We start from the raw sequence: 27,917 nt of genomic DNA on the forward strand, positions 1-27,917 counted from the left end.
GGTTTCTCTTCAACCTGTCCTACCACCAAGGGTCTTGGACTTGTGTGAAAAGCAGAGGAAGATATTATCTGACTTTGGGGTCTGGAGCAGTGGCAGCAAGGAAGTGGCGCTGGGATATTGGTTTTCACCCAGGTTCTGGTTCTCTGGGGATCAGGAAGAGGGAAAAGTGACAGGCTATAGACTTAGGTTCTCTTAGGGCCAAAAGATTTTAAGATTGGGCTCTCTGAATTTCTTGGGCTGGGTCCCCAGTGTAGCTGCAGGGTAGGTGCAGTTAGGGAAGGGGATGGTATGTGTTGGGAGGCTACCTTGTGGCATAATAAATGAAGAAGGCATTCTGGGATGTTGACTTGTACACAGGAGGGGAAGACGGTGAACATTATACAAAGATGAGGGTTTTTTTGGGTGGAGAATGGGACCTCAACAAGATGAGGACGGGGGCAGTTGGAAGTATTATGAGATTTCAGGATATAAAATGAAAAAGTATATAAATAAGAAACACGGGGCATTGAGGGTAAGCAGAACTTGGTGTTCAAGCATGAGGATGACAATCTGGCATGTTGATGAGTCTCTCAAGAAGGAAGCACATGATGATATTATAGGATTTCAGTATTAGAAACGCTGGACGGATGAACATTGCTTTTCAATCAAAATCCCTTAGTATGTAGGGAGCAGATAGGAGATTATCTTGACCATCCATCTATATATTTCAAATCCTTTTGAAATACCTTCCGGGATCTAGAAGGACCGCTGAGAACTTCTACTGGGATCTGATCTCTCCTGAGATCAGCTGGGATTTGTTTTATTCTCTGTAACAGGAAATTAGGAAATAGCACTCAGTTTTCCATTGACACCAGACATTCTATCTCATCTTGGAGTTCGGTTGTTTATGCTTCTTGAAGGGAGGCACTCCCCATGGTGCCCAGCTTTGTGCCTTGCTAGGTACTCCGTCAACATCTGTTGCATAAGCATGAGTAGCAGTGAGCAGAGAGAGAGCAGTTCTTGGATCTTTGTGTGTATATAGCGGGATCCTCAGTTCACACCATGGTGGGATGTCCATCCACAGGAATGGCCTAGGGGTGAGAAGAGACCACTTGACCTGGGGAGGCGGTGTGGGAGGAGGAGTGCTGGAATGTTGAGAAATAATCTTTAGTGGGAGTTTGTAATTATTATGGGATGCTTTGGGGTGAACTAAACTTTATGTGAATGGCTCTCATCTGGCCAGTACGGTATTTGGTTGGTCTTACTCAAAACTCAACTGGAGGTAAGTGTCTGGAGAACACCTGGATTTTGGTGGGATTGGGTGGGGCCCTAGGTTGACTCTCAGTTCCTGCGTGTCTGGAAATGATAGATGAGGGAAGCTAGGGTCCATCTTAGACATCAAGAGGCTTTGTGCCAGGACACTGCTTTGGCTCATTAAGGGATGAAGGTGTGTACAAGTTGGGGTGGGGGAGAGGGCAATGTGGGTAGCCTGTTTCATCCTCGCTGGTGTGGGTGTTAGAATAGACTGACAGCCTTGGAGACAGGGGAGGTACGAGTATGACTATTATGGGATGCCTGGCTGGAAAGGTAGAGGGGTGGTGGAGTGGAGATGAAGTATTATGGGATGCGACTCTGGGTTGTGCTGGGAGTATTACGGTATGTCTGGTTGACCACGGGTTCTTTGCAATTATTGTGGGATGTCAGGGTGTGGGTGGGGGAGGAACATTATGGGATATCTTTCCAGTGTTAGAGGAAAGGAGATTAGTTGTCCCTCCGTGGGGTGACAGTAGGGCTCTTGATCATTATGGGATATCTCTTTGATAGGGGAGGAGTGGTTATTACGGGCTGTGGACTTGAATGAATGTGTGAAGCTTGGGGGTCCTGTTGTGAGGATCTAGCCTGCAGGGGCCGAGGGCAGCGCCAGGGGGTTGGTTATTATGGGATGTCAGTATAGAAGGTGGGAGACATTATTACGGGATGTGTGTGGGAGGAGGCCGAAGTGTCCGTTGTGGGGGGGGTGGTGAGTTTCTGCCTATTATGGGATATCAAACTGGGGGTGGATGAAGAGTGGTTATTATGGGATGTATGTGGGGGATGGGGATTGAGTATTATGGGATGCGAGGCTGAATGGCTGGGAGGGGAGCTTATTATGGGATGGCCATGGGGAGGGAGAGGTGACGAATTATTATGGGATGTTAGCATTAGGGCCAAGAGTGAAGAAGTTGGCAAAGGATGGCTATTATGGGATGTCTGGGGGGGGTAAAGGGTTAGTTGCAAAAGGTCGGCAATATCATGAGATGTCAACAGCCCTGGCATATATGTGTATGGTGTGTGCGTGGGGGTGGTGGCGGTGGTGGTGGTGGTGGTGGTGGTGGTGGTGGTGCTGGTGTCCGTGTGTATTATGGGATGGCCAGGGGGTGGGTGGTTGCCCGGGTGACACGCGCGCGCGCGCGCGCTCGAGGGGGGCGTGGTCAATGGTTGCCGGAGCGACGAGGGGGCGGGGGTTGCCCGGGAGACCTAGGGAGGAGGGTGGCGGTAGTGGAGGGGGGGTTGGAGTTGGTTGAGGTTATTATGGGCTGTCCGTGGGGGGGCGGGGCCTGTGCGGTGGGATTTCCCGGCCGGTGTTTCGGGCCCTTTAAGAGGCGACGCTGGAGCCGGAGCCATTTTCCCCCCTTCGGCCGCGGCGAGGAGGAGCCGGAGCGGGAGTGACACCGGGCCGGACCCAGCGCGACCTGCGGCGGCTCTGGGGTGAGGAAAACGCGGGGTTCCCAGAGAGACAACCCCTCTCAGCCCGACCAGCCCCGAGGATCCTCCCTCCACCCAGCCGCCCCTCGGGCGTCCCCGGACCCGCGGACCGCCCCCTGCCCGGGGAGCCGACCCTGCCTCTCCCTTTCCTGCAGGGCGCCCAGCCCCCGCCCTCGTCCGGCCCGAGTCTCGCTCCCCGCGACTCCCACCTCGGGCTTGGCCTCCCACAATGCCCGGCGCCCCCCTCGCCCTTTGCTCACTTGCCCCCCGGGACACGTGGCCCGGCCCCCTGCCCGGTGGGAGCTCCGGCCCCCCACGCCCCTGCCTCCAGCCCCCTGGAGCGCCGAGCCTCCACGCCCCCTCGTCCCCGCGGCTCCTCCGGAGAACCCGAGTTGTCCCAGAGGACAGCCTTTGGAGAGCTACCCTGTCTGGGGATTGGCCCCTCCCCAGGCGCAGGGAGGCGCCCCCCCACCCCCCAGTGACCTTGTGTCCCCGAGCGCCTCGCCGCCGGCCGCCTCCCTCGGCCCCCCCGCGCCGCGGCCACTCGGACCCCTTTCCCCGTCACGCCTGGCTCCGTCCAGCGGCTTCTCCCCTCCCCACGCCGGCACCGGCCTGCCCTCGGGGGCGCCGCTCCCTCTCGTCTGGGGGGCTCCAGCCGGGGAACCGGCTTCCGGGCTGCCCCCGGGAGCGTGGAACTAAAGTTCAGCCTGAGTGGTTCGGGTGCCCTGCTCGGGTGGCTGTGGGGCGGCCGGGGGTGGGCGGAAAGCGCGGCGGGGTGGGGGAGGGGGCCGTGCGCGTCACTGACTGTTCTCTTTCTCTCCCCCCTCCCCCGCACAGTGACTCGGGCCAGTGTCGAGGGCCCCAGGCCGCAGGCAGGAGCAGCTGGGCCAATTCCCTGGCCAGGAGCGGAAGGGGATGGCGTCGGGCCTGGGCTCCCCGTCCCCCTGCTCAGCGGGCAGCGAGGAGGAGGATATGGATGCACTTTTGAACAACAGCTTGCCCCCTCCCCACCCAGGTAACAGCTTCCCCAAGGGCCGCGGGCAGGAAGGAGCCATCTGGGCCCTCCCTGGCGACTCTGGTGCGGCAGGGTTGAGTTTCTGGGCTTTCTCTGTGCAGTCGGAGGTGGAGGGCATCCGAAGGGAGTGGTTCCCTTCTGCGGAGCTGTTGTGCGAGGGGGCTGGAAGCCATGTGCCTTCTGGGCTCCGCGGACCGCGATGCAAGCTTGCTGCACTGTCTTCGGGAATACTGTGCAGATCCCGGTTGAGGGAGCTCTCCGGGCTGGCAGGCTTTGCCTGGCGTGGGTCCCAGGAGGAATGCAGGTAGCTGGGACCCCTGGAGGCGGCGCGGCGCGGCGGCGGCGGCGGCGGCGGGGTTGAGGATTGCGGTTGGAGGAGACCAGCCGGGCATCTCTGCTAGTAGGATCCTGTAGCTGCTGCTGTGGAGAGGAAAGAGGGAGTGCGGGTTACTCTCTGATTATTTTTAGCTTCTGATCAGTTACCGGCTTTCTGTGCAGTTTCAACCGTGTGAAGTTTGAATTGCGCTCCTCAGCTGGGATCTAGAGCGCTTTTAGTCAGGCAGATTGCTGGAATGTTGAGTGGGGCTAGGGGTAGGATGTCATAGCCTGCAGGATATACTAGGAGGAGCAAAAAGAAGGAAGGTGACACCCTGGGCACCCCTCTTCCCCTGACAAGTGGACTTAATCCTGGCTTTTTTCCCAGGAGGCTTCTGCCCTGTGCAGGTAGCCTGGGGTTTGGGCTGGTGGTGTGAAGTGTTTGTGTCGGTGTGTTGGGGGTTGTGCTGTCTGTGTTTTGGGGTGGCTCCTTGGACTGGCCGAACCCCAGTGGTTATAACCAGCCTGCATGATTGGAATGGCTCTTGTCTATCCTCAACTGATGATGGATGTCATGTTTCTAAGTGGATGTCTCGCTCCTCTGTCCTTCGTTCTTCAGAGCGCTTAGCTAAGTCACCTACTTGTTTCCTTCATCTTTTTTTTTAGTTTAGTTTTTTTTTTTTTTACATGCCATTTCTTCATCTTCCTTGTTTATATTTTTATTTTAATTCTGGAGCCTGCTGGTCCTGTTTTTGTTTCCCATCAAACATCTTTCACTTTTGCCTTCTCTTTCCTTAGCTCCAGCTGCAAGTTGAGGTGGTCTGGGAGAGATGTTTCCACATTTGGCACTTTCTAAGTTGGAAGTCTTCACTTCAACCTGAGGCCACTTAGGAGAGGGTCAGTCTTCTTACTGAATCTTCAGCTGTTGGGATAAGAGTCTCATCACCATGTAGGGCAAGGCGGTAGATTTCTGTGCTGTGGCCCAAGGTGGGGGTAGGGTGGTGGCAGTGGAGGTGGTCCCATCCTTTCTGTGCGGGGCATGAGAAGTAGCAGTGCCATCCAGCCAGTGTTGGTTCCACATCTTGGCTTCCCATTGGCCCCTTGGTCTGGGGCTGCCCCTGTGTTGACTGGGAGCCTGTGGGCTCCCAGGGTGAACTCTGCCCCAAGCTGTAGCGTGACCCAGTTTTTCCACTTGCCCCACCCCATTCCTGCCCCTTTCCCAAATCGTTCTCTATATCTCAGCCAGTTTGCCGCTCGCCGTGTCAGCACATCTGCCTGAGAAGTTTGGGGGTCTTAGGTGGATGGAAGGGTGTCCCCTTAGGTGGATGGAAGGGTGTCCCCTTTGTCCTTGTCTCTACTTCCAGCTTTTATGGAGACGTGGCTGATTGGGAAGGGGGGCACCACGGGAATTGCTGGGGAGAAGCCCTTAAGAAAATGATTCTTTCTGGTGAGATCCAGGCTGGTGTCCCATTCCCAAGGGAATGGGAGGGGCTGTCTTGTGCCTGGCCTGATCCTGGGCTGAGAGGGAAAGGGGGAGGCTGATGGTGCTTTGTCCAGCCCAGTGCCGCCTGTTCCCTAGTATCTGCCTCGCACAGGAAGGGCGGAGTCAGAGGCATTTTAGGGCCAGTTCTGGGGGTCAGGCGCAGAGAGCGTGTGTAGGAGAAAAGGAAGCGTTCTGTTGTCCTCCACTCTCTAGGTGCTGCTCCGTTTTTCTCTGTGTTGGATAGGTGGCCACCTCTAGTCTGCTAGAGGTGGTTTAGGATCTGTGGCCGGCGCTCTGGTAGAGGTGAGGAGGAAACTGAGTTTTGGAGGCGTCTTGTGGGCTCCCATTCCTCAAGGTAAATCTTTTGGGAGTCAGAAGGAAGGTTGTGTGCTCTGACCACCACTGAACTCTTGTTAAATCTAAGCTCCGATGATTGAAAGCATAACGATTGAGGGAGTAACTCAGCCCCTCACATGGTGTCACCCTTCAAGGTGTCTTGGGTCTCCTTGCCTAGGACGTTATGAGAATGGCCTCTTGAGAACAGCGTCATCCCACGGTAGGTGTTACAAGAGGTGGCATTTGGACCTGGGGCCAGGTAGTAATTTGGGAAGTCTTCTGTGAGAGGGTAGTCTTTCCCCGGCTACCTCTCTCAACCGCATCCCCTCCCCTGCCACTTCCTGTCTGTCCTCTGTTGGCTGCTGGGTGCCCTGGGTTGGCTTCTGTGGTCAGGAGCCATTTTCCCTCTCCTCAGTGGGTGAGGCATTCCCTCCTTCACTCCACTCCCTTCTCCACTCCTCCCTCCTTGGTGGGGGGTGGCTTGGAAAGCAGGAGGGGAAGGAGGAGGGAGCCGGTGCGCTGGTGTGAATGTCTGTTACAAAGGAAACTGCCTCCTGGCCTTCTCCTCCCCCTCTGTGCCCCTTCCCACCTAGGCCTGCCCAGGAGCTCTCAGTATTACCCCAGGCTTTGTGTGTGCTCCCAGCCGGGGAGGAGGTGGAGCCAGATGGGGGGAGGAAGGGGGGGGGATGGTGACAGCTGGGCTGATTTGGGCCCCTGGGGAGAAGAGGCTACTGACCCAGGAGAAGCTGGGGAGGAGCAGTGGAGCTGGAGATGGGGAAAGGAAATCAGCTTTGGGAGTGGGCGTGATCCTGGGCTGGCCCCGAACCTGGAGCTTGGGAGGTTCTGGTTGTTTTGCGCAGTGATGAGCCAAAAGGGTTAGTGAAGGGTGTGGCTTCTGGGACCCTCGAGCAGGTACTGTTCTGGGAATGTGCTGAGGGTATCTTCTTTAGTTTTTGCCTTCTGGGTAGGACCTCTTATTCTCATTTCCTGGTTTATGGAATACTTGGCGGCTGGTTATCGGAGGACTAGGCCTATTTCTCTTACTTGGTTAACTGTATGCGCTTGATTCAGCTGCGCTGGTGAACACATAGAGGACTCGTGTTAGGGATGAGGGAGAGGAGGCAGGGGTCTGGACAGCTGCCCGAGGTGGGCCTGGTCTGGCCCGGCCGGCCTATTTCAGGCATATACAGCTCTCTCTTTGTCTGTTTTTGTCCTGAGTATCAGCTTCCTTCTGTGGCGTGTATAGCAGTTCTCTTCAGTGGAATCTGGGACAGGAGGTGGGGGAATAAAGTCTAAAGCCTCTGGATTGGGCTCTAACCTTTTGCTATTGATCTTTTCCCTGCCTACCTTTCTTTGCCAAAATATATGTAGAAAACGAAGAGGACCCGGAAGAGGATTTGTCAGAAGCGGAGACTCCAAAGCTCAAGAAAAAGAAAAAGCCTAAGAAGCCTCGGGACCCTAAAATCCCTAAGAGCAAGCGCCAAAAAAAGGAGGTGAGTGGGTGAGTGGATGTTATGGGCGGCAGGAGGAAGATGGGAGGTGCTCTGTGGAGGGCTGGGGCCTTCGTTTCTTGCCCTGGGGTGATGGGCCAGGTCCTGGGCGTGAGCCTCAGGGCTGTCCTGAGGTCAGCATGTGTGTAGCATGTGTGTGTCTGTCTCCCTCTCCCCCTTCCCTGCTCCAGCGTATGCTCTTATGCCGGCAGCTGGGGGACAGCTCTGGGGAGGGGCCGGAGTTTGTGGAGGAGGACGAAGAGGTGGCTCTGCGCTCAGACAGTGAGGGCAGCGACTATACCCCTGGCAAGAAGAAGAAGAAGAAGCTCGGACCTAAGAAAGAAAAGAAGAGTAAGTCCAAGCGGAAAGAGGAAGAGGAGGAGGATGACGAAGACGATGATTCAAAGGTGCCTGGACCTCCATCCTCTTCTCTGTACTTCTGTCCTTTGTTTCCCAGACACTCTGCTGCCCCTCAGAATGTTTTCTCTCCACCTGTTTCTAATGATTTCTTGTTAGCCCTCTTACCCTGGACTTGCCAGCCTTAGTTGCAACTCAAATTCCCTTAGGGAGGGTGGGCACTAGGAGTCAGGCTTTGACTTTGCTCTCTCTGCAGGAGCCTAAATCCTCTGCTCAGCTCCTGGAAGACTGGGGCATGGAAGACATTGACCATGTGTTCTCAGAGGAGGATTATCGCACTCTCACCAACTACAAGGCCTTCAGCCAGTTTGTCCGGTAAACAGGAGGGTCTTGGGGGCAGGAGATGGAGAGCGCTTCTGTAATCTCTTCTCACTTCCCCCACCTCCTTTATTTTTAAACTTTTTCTCTTTTCTGTTCCTGCCATTTTTTCCCCCAGACCCCTCATTGCTGCCAAAAACCCCAAGATTGCTGTCTCCAAGATGATGATGGTTTTGGGTGCGAAGTGGCGGGAGTTCAGCACCAATAACCCCTTCAAAGGCAGTTCTGGGGCTTCCGTGGCAGCAGCGGCAGCTGCGGCAGTGGCCGTGGTGGAGAGCATGGTGACGGCCACTGAAGTTGCACCTCCTCCGCCCCCTGTGGAGGTGCCTATCCGCAAGGCCAAGACCAAGGAGGGCAAAGGTGACATGGGACTCAGTGGGAGTGGGGACTAGTGCGGGCTTGGGATGTCGAAGTTGGAGGAAGCGCGGACGCGCTATTCTGTCAGCCCAAAGATGGAAGCTAGGAGGTGGGAATGAACCGTGGATTAGGAGGGAAACTGGGGAAGCTGGCCACGTAGAAATATTTTAGGTGGGGAATATTTTATTGGGTTGGCCAAAAAGTTCGTTCTGTTTTTTCCGTAAGATGGCTCTAGTAAGCACTTAGTTGTCTTTAACTTCATTCGAAACAATTTCGTTAGGTTGTATTGTGACAGCTGTCATATCAGCGTGCATTAAAAAAAAAAAACTTATCAAAATTGGTGAATTTTTGTGTAGCCATTTTAATATTGAAGATGGAAGAAAAAAAGCAACATTTTCGACGTATTATGCTTTATTATTTCAAGAAAGGTAAAAAGGCAACTGAAAGGCAAAAAAAGATTTGTGCAGTGTATGGAGAAGGTGCTGTGACTGATCGAACGTGTCAAAAGTGGTTTGCGAAGTTTTGTGCTGGAGATTTCTCACTGGACGATGTTCCACGGTCGGGTAGACCAGGTGAAGTTGAAAGTGATCAAATCGAGACCTTAATTGAGAACAATCAACGTTATACCCCGCGAGAGATAGCCGACATACTCAAAATCTCCAAATCAAGCGTTGAAAATCATTTGCACCAGCTTGGTTACATTAATCGCTTTGATGTTTGGGTTCCACATAAGTTAAGTGAAAAGAATCTTCTCGACCGTATTTCCGCATGCCACTCTCTACTTAAACGTAACGAAAATGTTGCATTTTTAAGACAAATTGTTACAGGTGGTGAAAAGTGGATACTGTACAATAATGTGGAACGGAAAAGATGGTGGGGCAATGAAATGAACCACCACCAACTACGCCAAAGGCCGGTCTTCATCCAAAGAAGGTGATGTTGTGTATATGGTGGGATTGGAAGGGAGTCCTCTATTAGCTCTTTCTAGAAAACCAAACGATTAATTCCAACAACTACTGCTCCCAGTTAGACCAACTGAAAGCAGCACTCGACGAAAAGCGTCCGGAATTAGTCAACAGAAAATGCATAATCTTCCATCAGGATATTGCAAGACTGCATGTTTCTTTGATGACCAGGCAAAAACTGTTACAGCTTGGCTGGGAGGTTCTGATTCCTCCGCCATATTCACCAGACATTGCACCTTCGGATTTCCATCTGTTTCGGTCTTTACAAAATTCTTTTAATGGAAAAAATTTCGATTCCCTGGAAGACTGTGAAAGGCACCTGGAACAGTTCTTTGCTCAAAAAGATAAAAAGTTTTGGGAAGATGGAATTATGAAGTTGCCTGAAAAATGGCAGAGGGTAGTGGAACAAAACGGTGAATACGCTGTTCAATAAAGTTCTTGGTGAAAATGAAAAATGTGTCTTTTATGTTTACTTAAAAACCGAGGGAACTTTTTGGCCAACCCAATATCTTTCCCATGTTCTGCTCTGTGGTGTGTATTTGGATTGTATGATCTTACCTGCTTTCTCCTGATTTAGGTCCCAATGCTCGGAGGAAGCCCAAGGGCAGCCCTCGTGTCCCTGATGCCAAGAAGCCTAAGCCCAAGAAAGTAGCTCCCCTGAAAATCAAGCTGGGAGGTTTTGGTTCTAAGCGTAAGAGATCCTCGGTGAGAGCCCAGCCTATCCCCTGGTGAGGATGCCATAGCTAACTGGGAGGATGTGGTCTTATGTCAGGATTCAGGGTTCACGGTAGGTGCATAAGGATGTGGGGAGTTGGCCATAGAAGAGGTGACTAGGCTCCCTTGCTGGGATTCCAGCACCCCTAGTAAAAGGGTGATCCCTTCTCCACCACTCTCTCCTTCCCCTTGGCCTGAACCTCTAACCTTCTCATCCTGCCAGAGTGAGGATGACGACTTAGATGTGGAGTCTGACTTCGATGACGCCAGTATCAATAGCTACTCTGTTTCTGATGGTTCTACCAGCCGCAGTAGCCGCAGCCGCAAGAAACTCCGGACCACGAAAAAGAAAAAGAAAGGTGTGTTTCTCTTCTGTATCAGTATGTAATGGAATGAGGGGGGAATGATTGGGGAAGCATCTCCCTAAGGAGATAGGGGTTGGGTTTAGGGGGGTGGGGGGAGGTAGGTTTTTTCTAATAACTGGGCTTTCCCTCTTCCTTGCCTAGGCGAGGAGGAGGTGACTGCTGTGGATGGTTATGAGACAGACCACCAGGACTATTGTGAGGTGTGCCAGCAAGGCGGAGAGATCATCCTGTGTGATACCTGTCCCCGAGCTTACCACATGGTCTGCCTGGATCCGGATATGGAGAAGGCTCCCGAGGGCAAGTGGAGCTGCCCACACTGCGTGAGTGCCCGGCCGTCGTGGCCCTTTGGGACCCTTGAGCGGAAGGGTGGGATGATGAAACTCTCTCGGGCCTGGGTGGGGGTGGAAGTGGTGGCGTTGCTGGCTCCAGGCTTTGGGAAGCTTTCAAAGGACTGATGGGCGTGGTTCAGACGGGCGGGTGGGGGGTGGTAGTAATCTGACTCTGTGGTCCTTGACTGCAGGAGAAGGAAGGCATCCAGTGGGAGGCTAAAGAGGACAATTCGGAGGGTGAGGAGATCCTGGAAGAGGTTGGGGGAGACCCTGAAGAGGAGGATGACCACCATATGGAGTTCTGTCGGGTCTGCAAGGATGGGGGGGAGCTGCTCTGCTGTGACGCCTGTCCTTCTTCCTACCACATCCACTGCCTGAACCCGCCCCTTCCAGAGATCCCCAACGGAGAATGGCTCTGCCCCCGCTGTACGGTGGGTGCCTGGCCCCAGTCGGTGGAGAGATGAGGGAGGTGTGGTCCAGCAGCAGGGTTTACCCCTCTTACGTGTAGGCGTCGTGAGGCTGAGGTGCAGGGGAGGTCACTGGAGAGCTAGAGGCCTTTTAGCCCTGAGGCACGGATTTTCCTTCCTCGTATAGTCATGGGATACCTTTGTCCTGGGAGACTGTAGGACTAACTTTGAACAGAGTTGATGCTTTGCCAGCTGTCCGAAGTGGGATGGAGCGGTGTTCTTTCAGGCCAGAATATCCTTTCCTGTCTTGACACCCAGCCTCGAGGTCTTGGTAGCTTGGTGATATAATAGGGCCACTGAATGCTGTTAGATTGCTTAAGAGAGGAATTCTGAGCCCCAGTTCTGTGACTTTTCTGTGCCTACTTGTTCTGGGTTATTGTTGAAGTCTAGCTACTGGCTCTGTTAGGCAGATAGGAGTGATAATGTCTCACAAATCCTGGATGAAGTCCAGAAACAGAGAGGGAATTCTGTTCTTCTCTCCCTAGAAGGGTCCTGGGATTAGGTCTTACTTGAAATGAGGTTTTAATAATCCTTTGATGAGGTTGAAGCTGCCTGTGGGCTATGCTGTGGTAATGATTTGGTATTGGATCATCTCTTTTCCTCTTAGTGTCCAGCTCTTAAGGGCAAAGTTCAGAAGATCCTAATCTGGAAGTGGGGTCAGCCACCGTCTCCCACACCAGTGCCTCGGCCCCCAGATGCTGATCCCAATACTCCGTCCCCCAAGCCCTTGGAGGGGCGGCCAGAGCGGCAGTTCTTTGTGAAATGGCAAGGCATGTCGTATTGGCACTGCTCCTGGGTGTCTGAACTGCAGGTAAACCTGGGATAGAGTAGATGTGGGGCTGCAGTGAAGAGGGTAGTGAGAGAAAACCGCGTTGTGGGTAGAAGGAGTGGACGTAACTCCTTGGTGATTTCTTTCTCCTTCCTCCGCTTGCAGCTGGAGCTGCACTGTCAAGTGATGTTCCGGAACTATCAGCGGAAGAATGATATGGACGAGCCACCCTCTGGGGACTTTGGTGGTGATGAAGAGAAGAGCCGCAAGCGGAAGAATAAGGACCCTAAATTTGCGGAGATGGAGGAGCGCTTCTACCGCTACGGGATAAAACCTGAGTGGATGACGGTCCACCGCATCCTCAACCACAGGTGCCAGCGGGGCCGGCCGGCCGGCGCCTGTCCCGGGCATGCTGGCGGTGGGCGGCGTGTCCGCGGGGCAGCAGTGAAGAAAGCGGATGTTACCGGTGACTTACACTTGAATGAGGCGCTCAGTATGTTATTAACTGACTGAATCCTGGTGTTTGAGCCATAGACTGTAGATTAGAGATCAGTTTTGGTGCAAAGACTGGTAGACCAGATGTATTTGGTTCTGAATACGTGTGGTGTCTGGCCTCCTTAGAGGTTTGATTTTTGAGAGGAGGTGAGCAGGGTGGCCTTCTGGCTCTGAGGGTTTTCTCTCCTTGACTTTGCAGCGTGGACAAGAAGGGCCATGTCCACTACTTGATCAAGTGGCGGGACTTGCCCTATGATCAGGCATCCTGGGAGAGTGAGGATGTGGAGATACAGGACTACGACCTGTTCAAGCAGAGCTATTGGAATCACAGGTGAGGGACTTTGATGAGTAGAGCTGCTGCTCATTGAGAAGGACTCCAGGCAGCTGTGTGACGTATCTGTCTTCTTTAGGGAGTTGATGAGGGGTGAGGAAGGACGACCAGGCAAGAAGCTCAAGAAGGTGAAGCTGAGGAAGTTGGAGAGGCCCCCTGAAACCCCAACGGTTGACGTGAGTCAGCAGGAGAGGGAGGGCAGTTTGTCTCGTAGGATGACGTGTCTTGTGTGCTGCAGTCTGACGGTGGTGTTCTAAGGCATGATCTCAAGTGATCACTGTAGCTAAGTTGCTTCACACAGACTGCTTCCCTAATTCTCCACATCTCTGTAAATCGGGGAAAATACTAGGATTACTTTATTTTCTCTCTGCCTCATCAGAAAAATAAAAACATAGATGTTAGTGTTTATATGACTTGAGGAGGTGTTATGTATGAAGGGGTCACATAACCGAGCTTTTGTGAAACTTATTTTGGAACCTGGGTCTTCTGACCCTTAATTCATGGCTCAATTCTTCTGGGGTTTTGTGTAATGTAAGGTGAGTCTGGTTAAGGTTAAACGGATAAATCTAGAGGGGGCATAGGATCATTTGCCTGGTGGTTCCTCACCAGTAGAATTTACTGTACTGCCAAGGACACTATGATGCGTCTTTCTTGGATGTCTGTAGGGCCAAGATCTCCGTCTTGCCTTGCTTCCTGGAGGATCCTAAATAAAACACAAAGTTACAGTAACCATTAAGCACCTTTTTCCCACCATTTTTTGTGGCCCCCTCGAGTAGGATCTTGTGAGAGTGTGTCAGGAGGAGGCAGCTGCTGTCTTACGGAGGGAAGGGAATTCCTGGCCAGCTTTGACTTCTTTATTTCATCCTTCAGCCAACAGTGAAATATGAGCGACAGCCAGAGTACCTGGACGCTACAGGTGGAACCTTGCACCCCTATCAGATGGAGGGTTTGAACTGGTTGCGCTTCTCCTGGGCTCAAGGCACTGACACCATCTTGGCTGACGAGATGGGCCTTGGGAAGACCGTTCAGACCGCAGTCTTCCTCTACTCCCTCTACAAGGAGGTAGGAGAGCTGGGGCTGTTAGTTTTTTGTGTGGGTATTTTGTGTTCGTGGTCTTCTCTTACACTCTGAGGAGACAGAAAAAGGAAGAAAAAAAATTGGTCTCTGGCCCTGGAGAACAGTGTTGAGTGACAGTAAGATAGACGCAAGTACACAGAGACAGACTGGAGGGAATGGAGCGGTGGGTGGGATTAGTGGTGGGTGCCTGGAGCCTCGGTCCTGGGGGACGGATATGCGCTGAGACAAGCAGAACTGTGGGTAGAAGGAGTGTGGAGAGACGTTGAGCGGCAGGGGTGTGGTGTGAGCTCCCTGCAGGGCAGGCAGGGCGTGTCGGTACATGGAGAAGGGAGGGAGATGAGCAGCCGTGCACACGCCCGTCCTCCGCCCATTCCGGGGCCGGGGCAGGGGCCGGGTGGGCGCTCGGGTCAGGTTGCGTGTGGGGCCCTCGGTCCTCACTCTCCGTCTCCTCTTCTTCCTCAAAGGGTCATTCCAAAGGCCCCTTCCTAGTGAGTGCCCCTCTTTCTACCATCATCAACTGGGAGCGGGAGTTTGAAATGTGGGCCCCAGATATGTATGTGGTGACTTACGTGGGTGACAAAGACAGCCGTGCCATCATCCGAGAGAATGAGTTCTCCTTTGAGGACAATGCCATTCGTGGCGGCAAGAAGGCTTCCCGCATGAAGGTACCTCAGCGGGAGGGAGACCCACCCTCGGAGAGGGGAGTTGTTGCTCTGGGCCCCTCGTGCCCCGGTCCCCGGGGTGAGGCGAAAGGATAACAGCTGGGAGGAGGGAGACCCCCCCGAGTCCCTTGACTTGGCCTGTACCGGCGGAGTTGGACAGGAGTGACCAGGTTGCTTTCTTGTGCAGAAAGAGGCATCTGTGAAGTTCCACGTGCTGCTGACGTCCTATGAGTTGATCACCATTGACATGGCCATCCTGGGCTCTATTGACTGGGCCTGCCTCATCGTGGATGAAGCCCATCGGCTCAAGAACAATCAGTCTAAGGTGAGGGGGGGCGGGAGGTATGGCCTCCAGTTTTAGTGTTCTAGTACTACCTACTCATTAAGGGGAGACCTAGGAAGACAGGAAGGGGAGAAAGGCTCTCTGCCTTCCTTCCTCACTCGTGATAGATCACCCTTGGAGGCCAGGCCTTGAAAGTAAGATGGAGGGCTTCCCCGGCGGTCCAGTGGTTAAGAGTCCGCGCTTCCATTACAAGGGGCACGGGTTCAGTCCCTGGTCAGGGAACTGAGATCCCGCATGCCGCACAGCGCGGCCAAAAAACAAGAAAAAAGAGTGAGTGACAGGAAAGAAGATAAAGGAAAAAAAAAAGTTGGGGATGGGGGCGTAACTGCTGGGCAGCAAAGCAGAAGTCTGTGGACATGTGCCGGAGCCCGCTTCTTATTGAATTCCACTTCTCTCCTGCCTCACCAGTTCTTCCGGGTCTTAAATGGTTACTCGCTCCAGCACAAGCTGTTGCTGACAGGGACTCCATTACAGAACAACCTGGAAGAGTTGTTTCACCTGCTCAACTTCCTCACCCCTGAGAGGTTCCAGTGAGTGTGTGCTTATCCATAATCGGCTCCGAATTCTCCTAATTCTTCCTTTTGCCCATTTCCTATGTCCCTTTCCTTTCTTCCTTTCCCCCTCTCCAACAACTTTTTCCTTTCTCTTTCTGAAGCAATTTGGAAGGCTTCTTGGAGGAGTTTGCTGACATTGCCAAGGAGGACCAGATTAAAAAACTGCATGACATGCTGGGGCCTCACATGTTGCGGCGGCTCAAAGCTGACGTGTTCAAGAACATGCCTTCCAAGACAGAACTGATTGTGCGTGTGGAGTTGAGCCCTATGCAGAAGTGAGTCTGAAGGGACGGAAGCGCTGGCTCCGTCTTGCAGACACACTTAGACACCTGTCAGTCTGCACGGTGTTTCCTTGTCTTCTCCATACTCTGCCGCAAGGCATGTGGTGACAGGAGCCAGTGAGGGCTAAAGAAACCTGTTGCCAGGTTGCTGGGGCCCAGAGTTCTTTTTTTTTTTTTTAACATCTTTACTGGAGTATAATTGCTTCACAGTGGTGCGGCCCAGAGTTCTTACTGAGTTAATCCTTACCTTGTTTAAAATGATGATAGTGGCGCTTCTTAGGTTTCCTCAGTCCCAAAGTGAGATATGTTGGAAGGAAGATCCCAGACCCTGGGACTGCGTTATGAGTCACATAAAGGCTCTTGAGCATGACTTATCTTGCTGTCTTGCCCACATAGGAAATACTACAAGTACATCCTCACTCGAAACTTTGAAGCGCTCAATGCTCGAGGTGGCGGCAACCAGGTCTCTTTGCTAAATGTCGTGATGGATCTTAAAAAGTGCTGCAACCACCCGTATCTTTTCCCCGTGGCCGCAATGGTACGTTGTGCCGCCTCTTGTTCCTCCCTGGGCGGGAACTGCTCCATTTGGGGTTTCTTTCAATAATTTTTTCTTTTTTGCTTCTTTCCTCAGGAAGCCCCTAAGATGCCTAATGGCATGTATGATGGCAGTGCCCTAATCAGAGCATCTGGGAAATTATTGCTGCTTCAGAAGATGCTCAAGAACCTTAAGGAGGGTGGGCACCGTGTACTCATCTTCTCCCAGGTATTGTGTGGGAGCTTTTGGGGGTAGCAGTGGACAGCTAAGTGACATAGGGGAGGGATTGTCATCTGATTAATCCCATAATTAAACTATGCTCGTTCTCCAGATGACCAAGATGCTGGACCTGCTAGAGGATTTCTTGGAACATGAAGGTTATAAATATGAACGTATTGATGGTGGAATCACTGGGAACATGCGTCAGGAGGCCATTGACCGCTTCAATGGTGAGAGGGAAGGAGTGGCTTTGATCCCGGCATCCTCACTCACGGCTCTGGACTGATCACTTGTTCTTCTTGAGCATCTGCTTTTCTGTGTAGTGGTTTAGGGTCTTTTGTCAATTGACGTGGAAGAGTACTTTTGAATGTCTCGATTGGAAGGATGTATTGGATTATTGCTAGGAGATTGTTTATTCCCTTTGGAGTCTTTGTTCTCTCTGCTAAAAAGAAGGGCACTTTATTTAACCCTCCACATTGCATCTTGAGGCCCAGGAGGGACCAGGACTTAGCAAACCCAGATAGCAAGTTAGTGGCAGGCTTGTCTCAGTAGCCACTACCACCTCCTCTTCTTTTTTTTCACTTTTTAATTTGAAATAATTTTGAACTTAAAGTTCAAAAAATAATAAAGAGAGTTGGTGTATACACTTCACCCAGCTTTTCTTAATAATGACTTATATAACCACAGTACAATGATCAAACCCAGGGAGTTAACACTGGTGTCATACTACTACCTAAACTGTAGACTTGAATTGAATGTCACCACTGTTGCTGTGTCAGGATCCAGTCCCAGATCCCACGTTGAGCGTAGTTGTTGTTTCTCTTCCAGTTCTTCATTCTTTCCTTTCCTTTGACGTTGATACCTTTGGTGATGACTGGTCAGCTCTTTTGTAGAACGTCTCTGCTTTGTCTGATATTTTCTCATGATGAGATTGACACTAGACATTTTGGACAGGAATCCCAGAGAAGCGATGCTGTGTCCTTTTCAGTGCATCATTCCCAGGGAGGACATGATGTTGATAATGTTCCATTGCTGGTGTTAACCTTGACCACTTGGTTAAGGTGGTGCCTGTTGAATTTCTCCCATGTGAAGTTACTCTTTTTTCTTCATTGTGATTGATAAATATCTTGAGGGAGATACTGGAGACTGTGGTGACATCCTGTTTCTCCTTAAACTTTCACACTGATTTCAGTGTCCATTGGTGACCTTGCTTGTGAGTATTACTTATTAATATTATTAGTTTTGTGTTTGCCTAATGAGGTGTTTTTTTTTAAATTCAAATATAGTTGGTTTACAATGTTGTGTTAATTTCTGCTGTACAGCAAAGTGATTCAGTTATGCATCTATATACATTCTTTTTAAAATATACATTCTTTCTCATGTTCTTTTCCATTATGGTTTATCACAGGATATTGAATACAGTCCCCTGTGCTATGCAGTAGGACCTTGCTGTTTATCCATTCTGTATACAATAGTCTGCATCTGCTAATGAGGTTTTACATTTCTGATATTCCTTAAACATTTATTAACTGGAATCCCAGGGACACCTCTAAGGGTGCTTTTGGTTCCTCTCTTAGCACCAGGTGCTCAGCAGTTCTGCTTCTTGCTTTCCACTCGAGCTGGGGGCCTTGGAATCAATCTGGCCACTGCTGACACGGTTATTATCTATGACTCTGACTGGAACCCCCATAATGACATCCAGGTGAGCAAAGGTAGCAGCCTTGGTCTGCAGTGACTTTTTGGAAATGCATAGTGTTCTCTGTGAGGGCTCCACCATCTGGGATTAGTTGTTTCAGGGGGAAACAATAGATTCTTTTCAAACGTCTTTTACCTTATTGTAAGCCAGAGAGTTTGGGTTAGCTATGGTCCTATTTTGGGTAACATGATAGAGGGTGGTATCTGGGGGTAGGGGTGCAAAGGGAAGTTTTGTGTGAGGGCAAGCTGCAGCTCCTGCCTTATGCTGGATTTAACTTATTATGTGGAAGTCAGGGCAAGAGTAGAAGTAAGGAAATAATGATTACTTCAATTTTTGCCTCCGTTTTATGCACAACTCCAGGCCTTTAGCAGAGCTCACCGTATTGGGCAAAATAAGAAGGTGATGATCTATCGGTTTGTGACCCGTGCGTCAGTAGAAGAGCGCATCACGCAGGTGGCAAAGAAGAAGATGATGCTGACGCATCTAGTTGTTCGGCCTGGGCTGGGCTCCAAGACTGGATCCATGTCCAAACAGGAGCTTGATGACATCCTCAAGTTTGGCACTGAGGAGCTATTCAAGGACGAAGCCACAGATGGAGGTGAGCTAGGCAGGAGCTTGTTTTGGTGTGGGGCTTGGCTTCTCTAAAGGGTATCTTTGATACCTAGGGTCCTGAGACTCAGACCTAGGGTCCTCTGGGACTTGCTTTTTCCACTGCAGCTGCTGAAGTTAACTGGGGGTATGGACCCCTGATTCTTTATAGGAGGAGACAACAAAGAGGGAGAAGACAGCAGTGTTATCCACTATGACGATAAGGCCATTGAACGACTGCTGGACCGGAACCAGGATGAGACAGAAGATACGGAATTGCAGGGCATGAATGAATATTTGAGCTCATTCAAAGTGGCCCAGTATGTGGTGCGAGAAGAAGAAATGGGGGTGAGTATGAGTCCAAAGCAATGCTGTGCTTGGTGATTGGTCCAAAAATTGGAACTGAGACCACGATGGTATTTGAGATGAGAGGAGACCATCTGTAGGCAAATTAGTACATTGCTGAATTGATATACCTCTTCCTTTGAAGAGAAATTCTGTAGCGTATGAGCAAATCACATTCTCATCTTTGACGTGGCTGTCCGGCCACTTTTCACACTCAAAATACTTGTATTAGCTCTTCTTTTTTTTTTTTTAATAACTATTTTATTTTTATTTTTGGCTGCGTTGGGTCTTTTGTTGCTGTGTGCGGGCTCTCTCTAGTTGCGGCCAGCAGGGGCTACTCTTCATTGCGGTGCGCGGGCTTCTCATTGCGGTGGCTTCTCTTGTTGCGGAGCACGGGCTCTAGGCATGCGGGCTTCAGCAGTTGTGGCTCGCGGGCTCTAGAGCGCAGGCTCAGTAGTTGTGGCGCACGGGCTTAGTTGCTCTGCAGCATGTGGGATCTTCCCAGACCAGGGCTCGAACCCGTGTCCCCTGCATTGGCAGGTGGATTCTTAACCACTGCGCCACCAGGGAAGCCCTATATTAGCTCTTCTTTATCAGAATCTCATCTTATTTTCTCTTATGTATTTTATTAGCCCTATAAATAAATTTTGGATTGCTATCTCAAGTCTCTCCGGAGAAAAGGTAGGAGATACAATACATACTTAGCCTATCTCCCTGTGCTTTTTTTTTTTTCCCCCCTGTGCTTTTTAAAACTTTAGAATTGTTTTCCCATTTTGTTTTCTTCTGTATTCTTGGTCTTCTTTTAGTAGAAAACGAAACGTATTCAGTTATAAATGCTTGGCCTCTGTAATGAATTTTTTCCTCCTAATGATATCTAGGGTATAAAATGAAAAAAAAATTGCTTTTTCTGGTGGTCCTTGCCATCTTTTCTCATCCTTCCAATTCAGAACCATCCCTCTTGTTGTATTTTTCTGATACGTATTATCTTTGTTCTTGAAAGTGATGCTACTAACTTCAGTTGGGTGTAACTGTGGCTGAAAAGTCAAAACTGCCCTCCTGTCAGGGTGGTGACCGCATATGGGAGTGATTGACTGGGGCAGAATGTGCTGAGTGGTTGTAAGGGAGGGGTGGTACTCCCCCTCACACTGACGACCTCTCCTGATGACTACACAGGTATACAGACAGCCCTCTCATTAGTGGCTGAGGCTGCTATTTACTTTATAATATTTTTAAATGTTATTTTATTTTTTTTTGAATTTTATTTTATTTTTATACAGCAGGTTCTTATTAGTCTTCCATTTTATACACATCAGTGTATACATGTCAATCCCAATCGCCCAGTTCATCACACCACCACCCCCATCCCACCGCGGTTTAACCCCCATGGTGTCCATACGTTTGTTCTCTACATCTGTGTCTCTATTTCTGCCCTGCAAACCGGTTCATCTGTACCATTTTTCTAGGTTCCACATATATGCGTTAATATACGATATTTGTTTTTCTCTTTCTGACTTACTCCACTCTGTACGAGTTTCTAGATCCATCCACGTCTCTACAAATGACCCAATTTCGTTCCTTTTTATGGCTGAGTAATATTCCATTGTATGTATGTACCACATCTTCTTTATCCGTTCATCTGTCGATGGGCATTTAGGTTGCTTCCATGTCCTGGCTACTGTAAATAGTGCTGCAGTGAACATTGGGGTGCATGTGTCTTTTTGAATTATGGTTTCCTCTGGGTATATGCCCAGTAGTGGGATTGCTGGGTCATATGGTAATTCTATTTTTAGTTTTCTAAGGAATCTCTATACTGTTCTCCATAGGGGCTGTATCAATTTACATTCCCACCAACAGTGCAAGAGGGTTCCCTTTTCTCCACACCCTCTCCAGCATTTGTTGTTTGTAGATTTTCTGATGATGCCCATTCTAACTGGTGTGAGGTGATACCTCATTGTAGTTTTGATTTGCATTTCTCTAATAATTAGTGATGTTGAGCAGCTTTTCATATGCTTCTTGGCCATCTGTATGTCTTCTTTGGAGAAATGCCTATTTAGGTCTTCTGCCCATTTTTGGATTGGGTTGTTTGTTTTTTTAATATTGAGCTGAATGAGCTGTTTATATGTTTTGGAGATTAATCCTTTGTCCGTTGATTCGTTTGCAAATATTTTCTCCCATTCCGAGGGCTGTCTTTTCGTCTTGTTTGTAGTTTCCTTTGCTTTGCAAAAGCTTTTAAGTTTCATTAGGTCCCATTAAATTTTATTTTTTGAATAGATAGTATAGCCCTCCATAGCTGTGGTTCATCCACATCTGCACATTCAACTGACCATGGACCACGTAGTACCGTAGTATTTACTATTGAGAAATATCTGCATATAAATGGATTCATGCAGTTCAAACCTGTGATGTTCAAGGGTCAACTGTAATTCACCTAGTTCAAAATTCAAAAGCTACAGAAGTATCTCTTTCCCACTCCAGTCCTTTGGCTACCTAGCTCCCTCCCTGGGGAGAAGTGATAATTTATTTTATAAATTATTTTATGTGCACACAAATTACATATATATGTATATATACATACACATGTATATACACACAAACGCCTTTTTTCCTTTTCCTTTTAAGGAAAGTAGTTGTTTTTTTTTTTAATTGAAGTATATTTGATTTACAATGTTGTGTTAATTTCTGCTGTACAGCAAAGTGACTCAGTTATACATATATATACATTCTCTTATTTTATATATACTCTTTTCCACTATGGCAGTTCCCTGTGCTATACAGTAGGACCTGTTGTTTATCCATTCTATATATAAAAGCTTACATCTGCTAACCCCAGCCTCCCACTCCATCCCTCCCCCAACCCCCTCCCCCTTGGCAACCACCAGTTTGTTCTCTACGTCCGTGATTCTGTTTCTCTCTCTGTCCGTGATTCTGTTTCTGTTACATAGATTCATTTGTGTCCTATTTTAGATTCCACATATAAGTGATATCATATGATATTTGTCTTTCTCTTTCTGATCTTACTTCACTTAGTATGATAATCTCTACTTGCATCCATGTTGCTGCATAAGGAAAGTAGTTTCGTATACATGACATTCTGTACCTTATTTTTGTCCACCTAATAAATCTGGGAAGATTTCATCCAAATCAATACCTAAAGAGCTTCCCCCCCTCCCCACCCCTTTATTCGCTGCATAATATGTCCTTGTTTGGAAGTACCATAATTTATTTACTTTTAAAAATTGAGATATAATTTTTTTAAAAATTAATTAATTAATTTATTTTTGGCTGTGTTGGGTCTTTCTTTCTGTGCGAGGGCTTTCTCTAGTTGCGGCAAGCGGGGGCCACTCTTCATCGCGGTGCACGGGCCTCTCACTGTCGCGGCCTCTCTTGTTGAGGAGCACAGGCTCCAGACGCGCAGGCTCAGTAATTGTGGCTCACGGGCCCAGTAGCTCCGCGGCATGTGGGATCTTCCCGGACCAGGGCTCGAACCCGTGTCCCCTGCACTAGCAGGCAGACTCTCAACCACTGCGCCACCAGGGAAGCCCTCTTTAGTTATTTTGACTGCTAATCTAAACATAATTATGAGGAACCATGTCTTGTCAGTTAAACTTCTTTTAAGCTCTTAGGTCCAAGCAGGCACACCAAGTCTTTCAGAGTCCAGTCCTGAAGAGGAGCTAGCAGAATGGGAAGTGTGAGGACCAGGGGTAGCTGGTGGTGCTGACTTCAGCAGCCCTGAGTCCTGGCCCCCCCTCTGTCCCAGGAGGAAGAGGAGGTAGAGCGGGAAATCATAAAACAGGAAGAAAGTGTGGACCCTGACTACTGGGAGAAACTGCTGCGGCACCATTACGAGCAGCAGCAAGAAGATCTGGCCCGCAATCTGGGCAAAGGAAAAAGAATCCGCAAGCAGGTCAACTACAATGATGGCTCCCAGGAGGACCGAGGTGTGTGTGGCCGGCCCCGCCCCCCACCCATGGGCCGTTCCACTAGAGCAGTGGGCCCCGCTCATCTGCCCTCTCTCCCTCCAGATTGGCAGGACGACCAGTCCGACAACCAGTCCGATTATTCAGTGGCCTCAGAGGAAGGTGATGAAGACTTCGATGAACGTTCAGAAGGTGAGGGCTATGCCTTTCTGCTGGATTTTTAAAATATTGCCTTGTCTAATATCCCTATCAGTGTCGCTCACGCATCCTTTTCTTCTTGCAGCTCCCCGCAGGCCCAGTCGCAAGGGCCTGCGGAATGATAAAGATAAGCCATTGCCTCCTCTGTTGGCCCGTGTTGGTGGGAATATTGAAGTAAGTACCGTTCCGTTCTAGGGAAGGTTGGGTGAGCGCTGCTGTCGGGTCTTTGGTGGAGTAAGGTCTACTCCTTCTCTCACCTAGGTTCCTTCTCCCCCCAGGTTCTTGGCTTTAATGCTCGTCAGCGAAAAGCCTTTCTTAATGCGATTATGCGATATGGGATGCCACCTCAGGATGCTTTTACCACCCAGTGGCTTGTGAGAGATCTGCGAGGCAAGTCAGAGAAAGAGTTCAAGTAAGTTGAGAGCTGGAATGACTGAGGTGGAGCAAGGGCTTTTAGTCTCTGGTCACTCCACAGTACTAGTGCAGGCTGTGCAGGAAATCGGCTGTCTCCTCTGCTGACGTTGGCAAGTGAAGCTGTTAGTAATAGGGTTCTTTGTATTCCTTGCTTCCCTGGAAGAGGACCTGGGACATGGTGTGGGGTCTGGAGACCAGCTTTCAGTGCGATGGTGGGCTTTACCTCAAATGGAGCCATAGTTGTCGTCTGGGGTGATGCCTGACTGCAGGTGGGAAAGAATCTGATCTAGGAGTTGGCATGATTGCTGTTTAACCCATTTCTCTATTTGTTTACTACAGGGCTTACGTCTCTCTTTTTATGCGGCATTTATGTGAGCCGGGAGCAGACGGGGCCGAGACCTTTGCTGATGGTGTACCCCGAGAAGGCCTGTCTCGCCAGCATGTCCTTACTAGGATTGGTGTCATGTCCTTGATTCGCAAGAAGGTGAGCCCTGAACCTCCCTCCATCGTTCAGGGGTTTCTAGGTGAAACTGGAGAGCCAGCAGGAAAGGAACCTAGATGGAATTGGGTCTTCAGCGTCTTGTCCCATTGCTGCAGGTTCAGGAGTTTGAACATGTTAATGGGCGCTGGAGCATGCCCGAACTTGCGGAAGTAGAGGAAAACAAGAAAATGTCACAGCCAGGGTCACCTTCCCCAAAGACTCCCACACCCTCCACTCCAGGGGACACACAACCCAATACTCCTGCACCTGCCCCACCTGCTGGTAAGTCTGCCTGGACTGTTGTTTTCTATCCTCTTCTTCTTGTCCTGGCCTTTGCTTTTTCTGCTTCCCTGTACTCAGTTCTAACAGGGGAGTCTGGCAGGACACACAGCAATCTCCCTCTCAGTTTAGGAGGGCTGTCCTAAGAATAGGGCTGGCTCTTAAAGGCACGAGAGGACAGTTTAAGATGAGACAATCTGAGAAGGTGTGACCTTCTCTCTGATCTGGGACCTTCCTCCTAATGAATGTCTATTATTGGTACGCAGAGGATGGGATAAAAATAGAGGAAAATAGCCTCAAAGAAGAAGAGAGTGCAGAAGGAGAAAAGGAAGTGAAATCTGCAGCCCCTGAAGCCGCTGTTGAGGTAAGAGACGGGGGTGACTGGACGCCACACCAAAGGCAGATGGATAAGCCTGTTCTTCCTCTTGGGTGCTGGCCTGTCTGCTTCAGCTTCTTTCTTCTTTCCTTTGAAGTGTACACAGCCCCCTGCCCCTGCCTCAGAGGATGAAAAGGTCCTTGTTGAGCCTCCCGAGGGAGAGGAGAAAGTGGAAAAGGCAGAGGTCAAGGAGAGAACAGAGGAGCCAATGGAGACAGATCCCAAAGGTATGCACATTTTCACACACTACAGATCCCTGTGAACCACAGTTGCTCTTGGACTTGCAGCCCGGCTGGAGGGAAGTCCAGAGGAAGTGACACGCCGAAGAATCTTGTACCCTTGATTTTAAACTGTGGGCTTTTTCTCTCTCAAGACATCGTTTATGACTTTAATCATCAAGATTTAGGTTCAGGATATAGTGTAGAACAGAGGAGAATACACTTCCTTAGATATGCTCTCAGTGCCATCTGTTCTCCCAGGTATTGCTGATGTGGAGAAGGTGGAGGAGAAGTCAGCAGTCGATCTGACTCCCATTGTGGTGGAGGACAAAGGTGGGTGTTTGGAGAAGCTGACTGTGCTTTTAAAAGGACTCTAAAGCTGAAAGGAAGGACTTTTATCTCTTGGACACCCCTCCACCCCCAGGTTCCGCCATCCATACCCATATAATCGTTTTATCCCAAGCTAAAAGACTCCACCTCTCCCCACATGTGGCTGTCAGTGGGCCAGTGGCACCTTTTCCTGGCTTTAAGAACACTTCTGTGGAGAAAGGGTGGAGGTAGATGGGTGTCTTGTAGCATATGGTGCTATGTATGGGTAAGGGCTATGGTGCTGGCTTCTGTCTGGAGCTGACATTTTTCTTCTGCGTGTCCTGTAGAGGAGAAGAAAGAAGAAGAAGAGAAAAAAGAGGTGATGCTTCAGAATGGAGAGACCCCCAAGGACTTGAATGATGAGAAGCAGAAGAAAAATATTAAACAGCGTTTCATGTTCAACATCGCAGATGGCGGTTTTACTGGTATGAAAAAGAGGGGCCCACTGGGGTTAGACGGATTCGAGGTGAAATCAGGGTTCTTGTCAGAAACCAGGGTACAGAGACTTTACCTCTCCTAGAGAGAATGCCAGGCTGACTGCACACTCCTCTGGGGTCCATGTTAGAAAGCCAGAGGCATATTAAGTTGGTATCTGGGGATCAGGAATAAATAGCTCTTTGAATTCTCACAGATGTTTGCCTTTCTTTTTCTCCCCAACCTTCCTTAAATTCCTCTTCAGAGTTGCACTCCCTTTGGCAGAATGAGGAGCGGGCAGCCACAGTCACCAAGAAGACTTATGAGATCTGGCACCGACGGCATGACTACTGGCTGCTGGCTGGCATCATAAAGTATCCTTTGCCTGAGTTGGGGCCGAGGTCCTTGGTGAAGGTTTCTGAGGGTCCACAGTTTGAAGCTCTTAATTTCCTTGTTTCGTTTTTCCTGAGCAATTAATTTTCCAATAGCCATGGCTATGCCCGGTGGCAGGACATCCAGAATGACCCACGCTATGCTATCCTCAATGAGCCTTTCAAGGGTGAAATGAACCGTGGCAATTTCTTAGAGATCAAGAATAAGTTTCTAGCCCGAAGGTTCAAGGTGAGCAGGACGGAGAGGAATACAGCGTTGAAGTGGCGGCCTTTAAAGTGCAGAAGGGACTAAAGGAGGGAGTCGGCTCATTCAGCCATGCTGAATGAATATTATTGTGTTCTCCTGTGCACTTCGCGTTGTATCCTGTGAAAGGCTTTGCTCCCAAGTTATCTTAAATATTAGAGATCAACACATACAGACCTGAAGGTTAACCAGTTGGTTAAGGGCTGAAGGTGACTGTGCCTGATGCATGACACAGACCAGTGCAGTGGGTGTGCTGGGGGAACACGGTAGGCTGGAGTGTTCAGGAAAGATACAGAGGTGGGACTGAATTGGATCTCTGAGGAGGCAGGGCTGCCAGTGGGCTGGTGGTACTTTTTTCTGGGTCTGTGTGGATGAAGGGTGGGGTAGACGCAAAGGTGTAGAGCTCCATTTTCAGAATCACTAGGGCTGATACGCCCAGGACTGAGGGGGAGTTTTCCTCAGGAATTCAGCAAATGCATATTAAGGGCACCTTGTGTGCAGACCATCATAATGGGATACCATGGAGATGAGACACGTGGATCTTAACGCTGAGTATAATTGGGGGAATAAGAAATGTACACTAATAAACCTTCAAACATCATGTGCTAGGTAATGGGTGGGCCAGGGACAGGCCTGGTGCCTGTTCTCGAGGAGCTCTCAGTTTAACGTACAGGCAGATGTGTGGTCAAATGAATGTCATTCTTTGTGTTGTGAGGGAGACTGCTAAATCCTTAAGAAAGTTCTCCAGAGGGAATGTGGGGAGTGGGGAGAGAGCTCACAAATGCTCCAGGGAGAAGATGCCACTGGAATGAAGTTTTGGTGACTGTAATAGCGATTGCCGGATAGAAATGGAAGGCCCTTTGATCAAAAGAATTAGGTTAGGCAAAGACAGAGGCTGTAGAGCTTATCGTGTTTGGAAACAGCAAATAGTCCAGGTGGGGTGTAGAAGACACTTGTGTTGGTGATGCTGGGAGGTACGTTGGAGAGAGAAGTAAGGCTGGAGGTCGGTAGGTAGGTTTTTTGGCACCAGATAAGAGAGTTTGGACTTTACCTTATAGTTCATGGGCAGCCATTGAGGGTTTGTGAAGGGTTTTGATACAAGCAAGGGAAACTGAAACAGAACATTCGTGAGATTACAGAACTATCATATAGTCATGAGGTAGTAAGGGCTCGTCTGTGATGCTGGTTGTGGAAAATGAAAAGGATAAGATAAAGGGAACGAGGGACGTCCCTGGGGGTCCAGTGGTTAAGACTCTGCGCTCCCAATGCAGGGGGCCCAGGTTTGATCCCTGGTCAGGGAATTAGATCCCCCATGCCACAACTAAGATCCAGCGTGATGCAACTAAGACCCGGTGCAGCCAAATAAATAAATACTAATAAATAAATAAATAAATAAAAGATAAAGGGAATGAAACACCAAGGAAT

The 27,917-nt window shown here is 49.8% G+C and overlaps 1 protein-coding gene across 13 annotated transcripts in view; it reads left to right on the forward strand.

The window, feature by feature from the left end:
• The first annotated feature begins 2,578 nt into the window (after positions 1-2,578).
• CHD4 (chromodomain helicase DNA binding protein 4) overlaps positions 2,579-27,917 on the forward strand; it is a 29,096-nt gene continuing 3,757 nt past the window's right edge. The window contains exons 1-37 of one of the 13 annotated variants that reach the window (XM_082420143.1): positions 2,581-2,727; positions 3,562-3,739; positions 7,245-7,366; positions 7,555-7,770; positions 7,977-8,095; positions 8,217-8,458; positions 9,998-10,125; positions 10,358-10,493; positions 10,641-10,819; positions 11,020-11,259; positions 11,903-12,106; positions 12,230-12,435; positions 12,759-12,890; positions 12,970-13,066; positions 13,761-13,952; positions 14,432-14,632; positions 14,817-14,954; positions 15,381-15,502; positions 15,628-15,801; positions 16,204-16,345; positions 16,439-16,570; positions 16,674-16,791; positions 18,139-18,263; positions 18,618-18,855; positions 19,018-19,193; positions 22,948-23,128; positions 23,213-23,299; positions 23,391-23,479; positions 23,584-23,717; positions 24,059-24,203; positions 24,317-24,482; positions 24,746-24,843; positions 24,953-25,082; positions 25,335-25,406; positions 25,730-25,867; positions 26,122-26,230; positions 26,345-26,477. In XM_082420143.1, coding sequence (XP_082276269.1) covers positions 3,640-3,739; positions 7,245-7,366; positions 7,555-7,770; positions 7,977-8,095; positions 8,217-8,458; positions 9,998-10,125; positions 10,358-10,493; positions 10,641-10,819; positions 11,020-11,259; positions 11,903-12,106; positions 12,230-12,435; positions 12,759-12,890; positions 12,970-13,066; positions 13,761-13,952; positions 14,432-14,632; positions 14,817-14,954; positions 15,381-15,502; positions 15,628-15,801; positions 16,204-16,345; positions 16,439-16,570; positions 16,674-16,791; positions 18,139-18,263; positions 18,618-18,855; positions 19,018-19,193; positions 22,948-23,128; positions 23,213-23,299; positions 23,391-23,479; positions 23,584-23,717; positions 24,059-24,203; positions 24,317-24,482; positions 24,746-24,843; positions 24,953-25,082; positions 25,335-25,406; positions 25,730-25,867; positions 26,122-26,230; positions 26,345-26,477 — 5,361 coding nt within the window. In that variant the 5' untranslated portion in view covers positions 2,581-2,727; positions 3,562-3,639. The other 12 variants (XM_082420145.1, XM_082420148.1, XM_082420144.1 and 9 more) reach the window with 12 other exon arrangements.

This window comes from Balaenoptera physalus (genome assembly GCF_965194825.1).
Source record: "Balaenoptera physalus genome assembly, chromosome: 13".
NCBI lineage: Eukaryota > Metazoa > Chordata > Mammalia > Artiodactyla > Balaenopteridae > Balaenoptera > Balaenoptera physalus.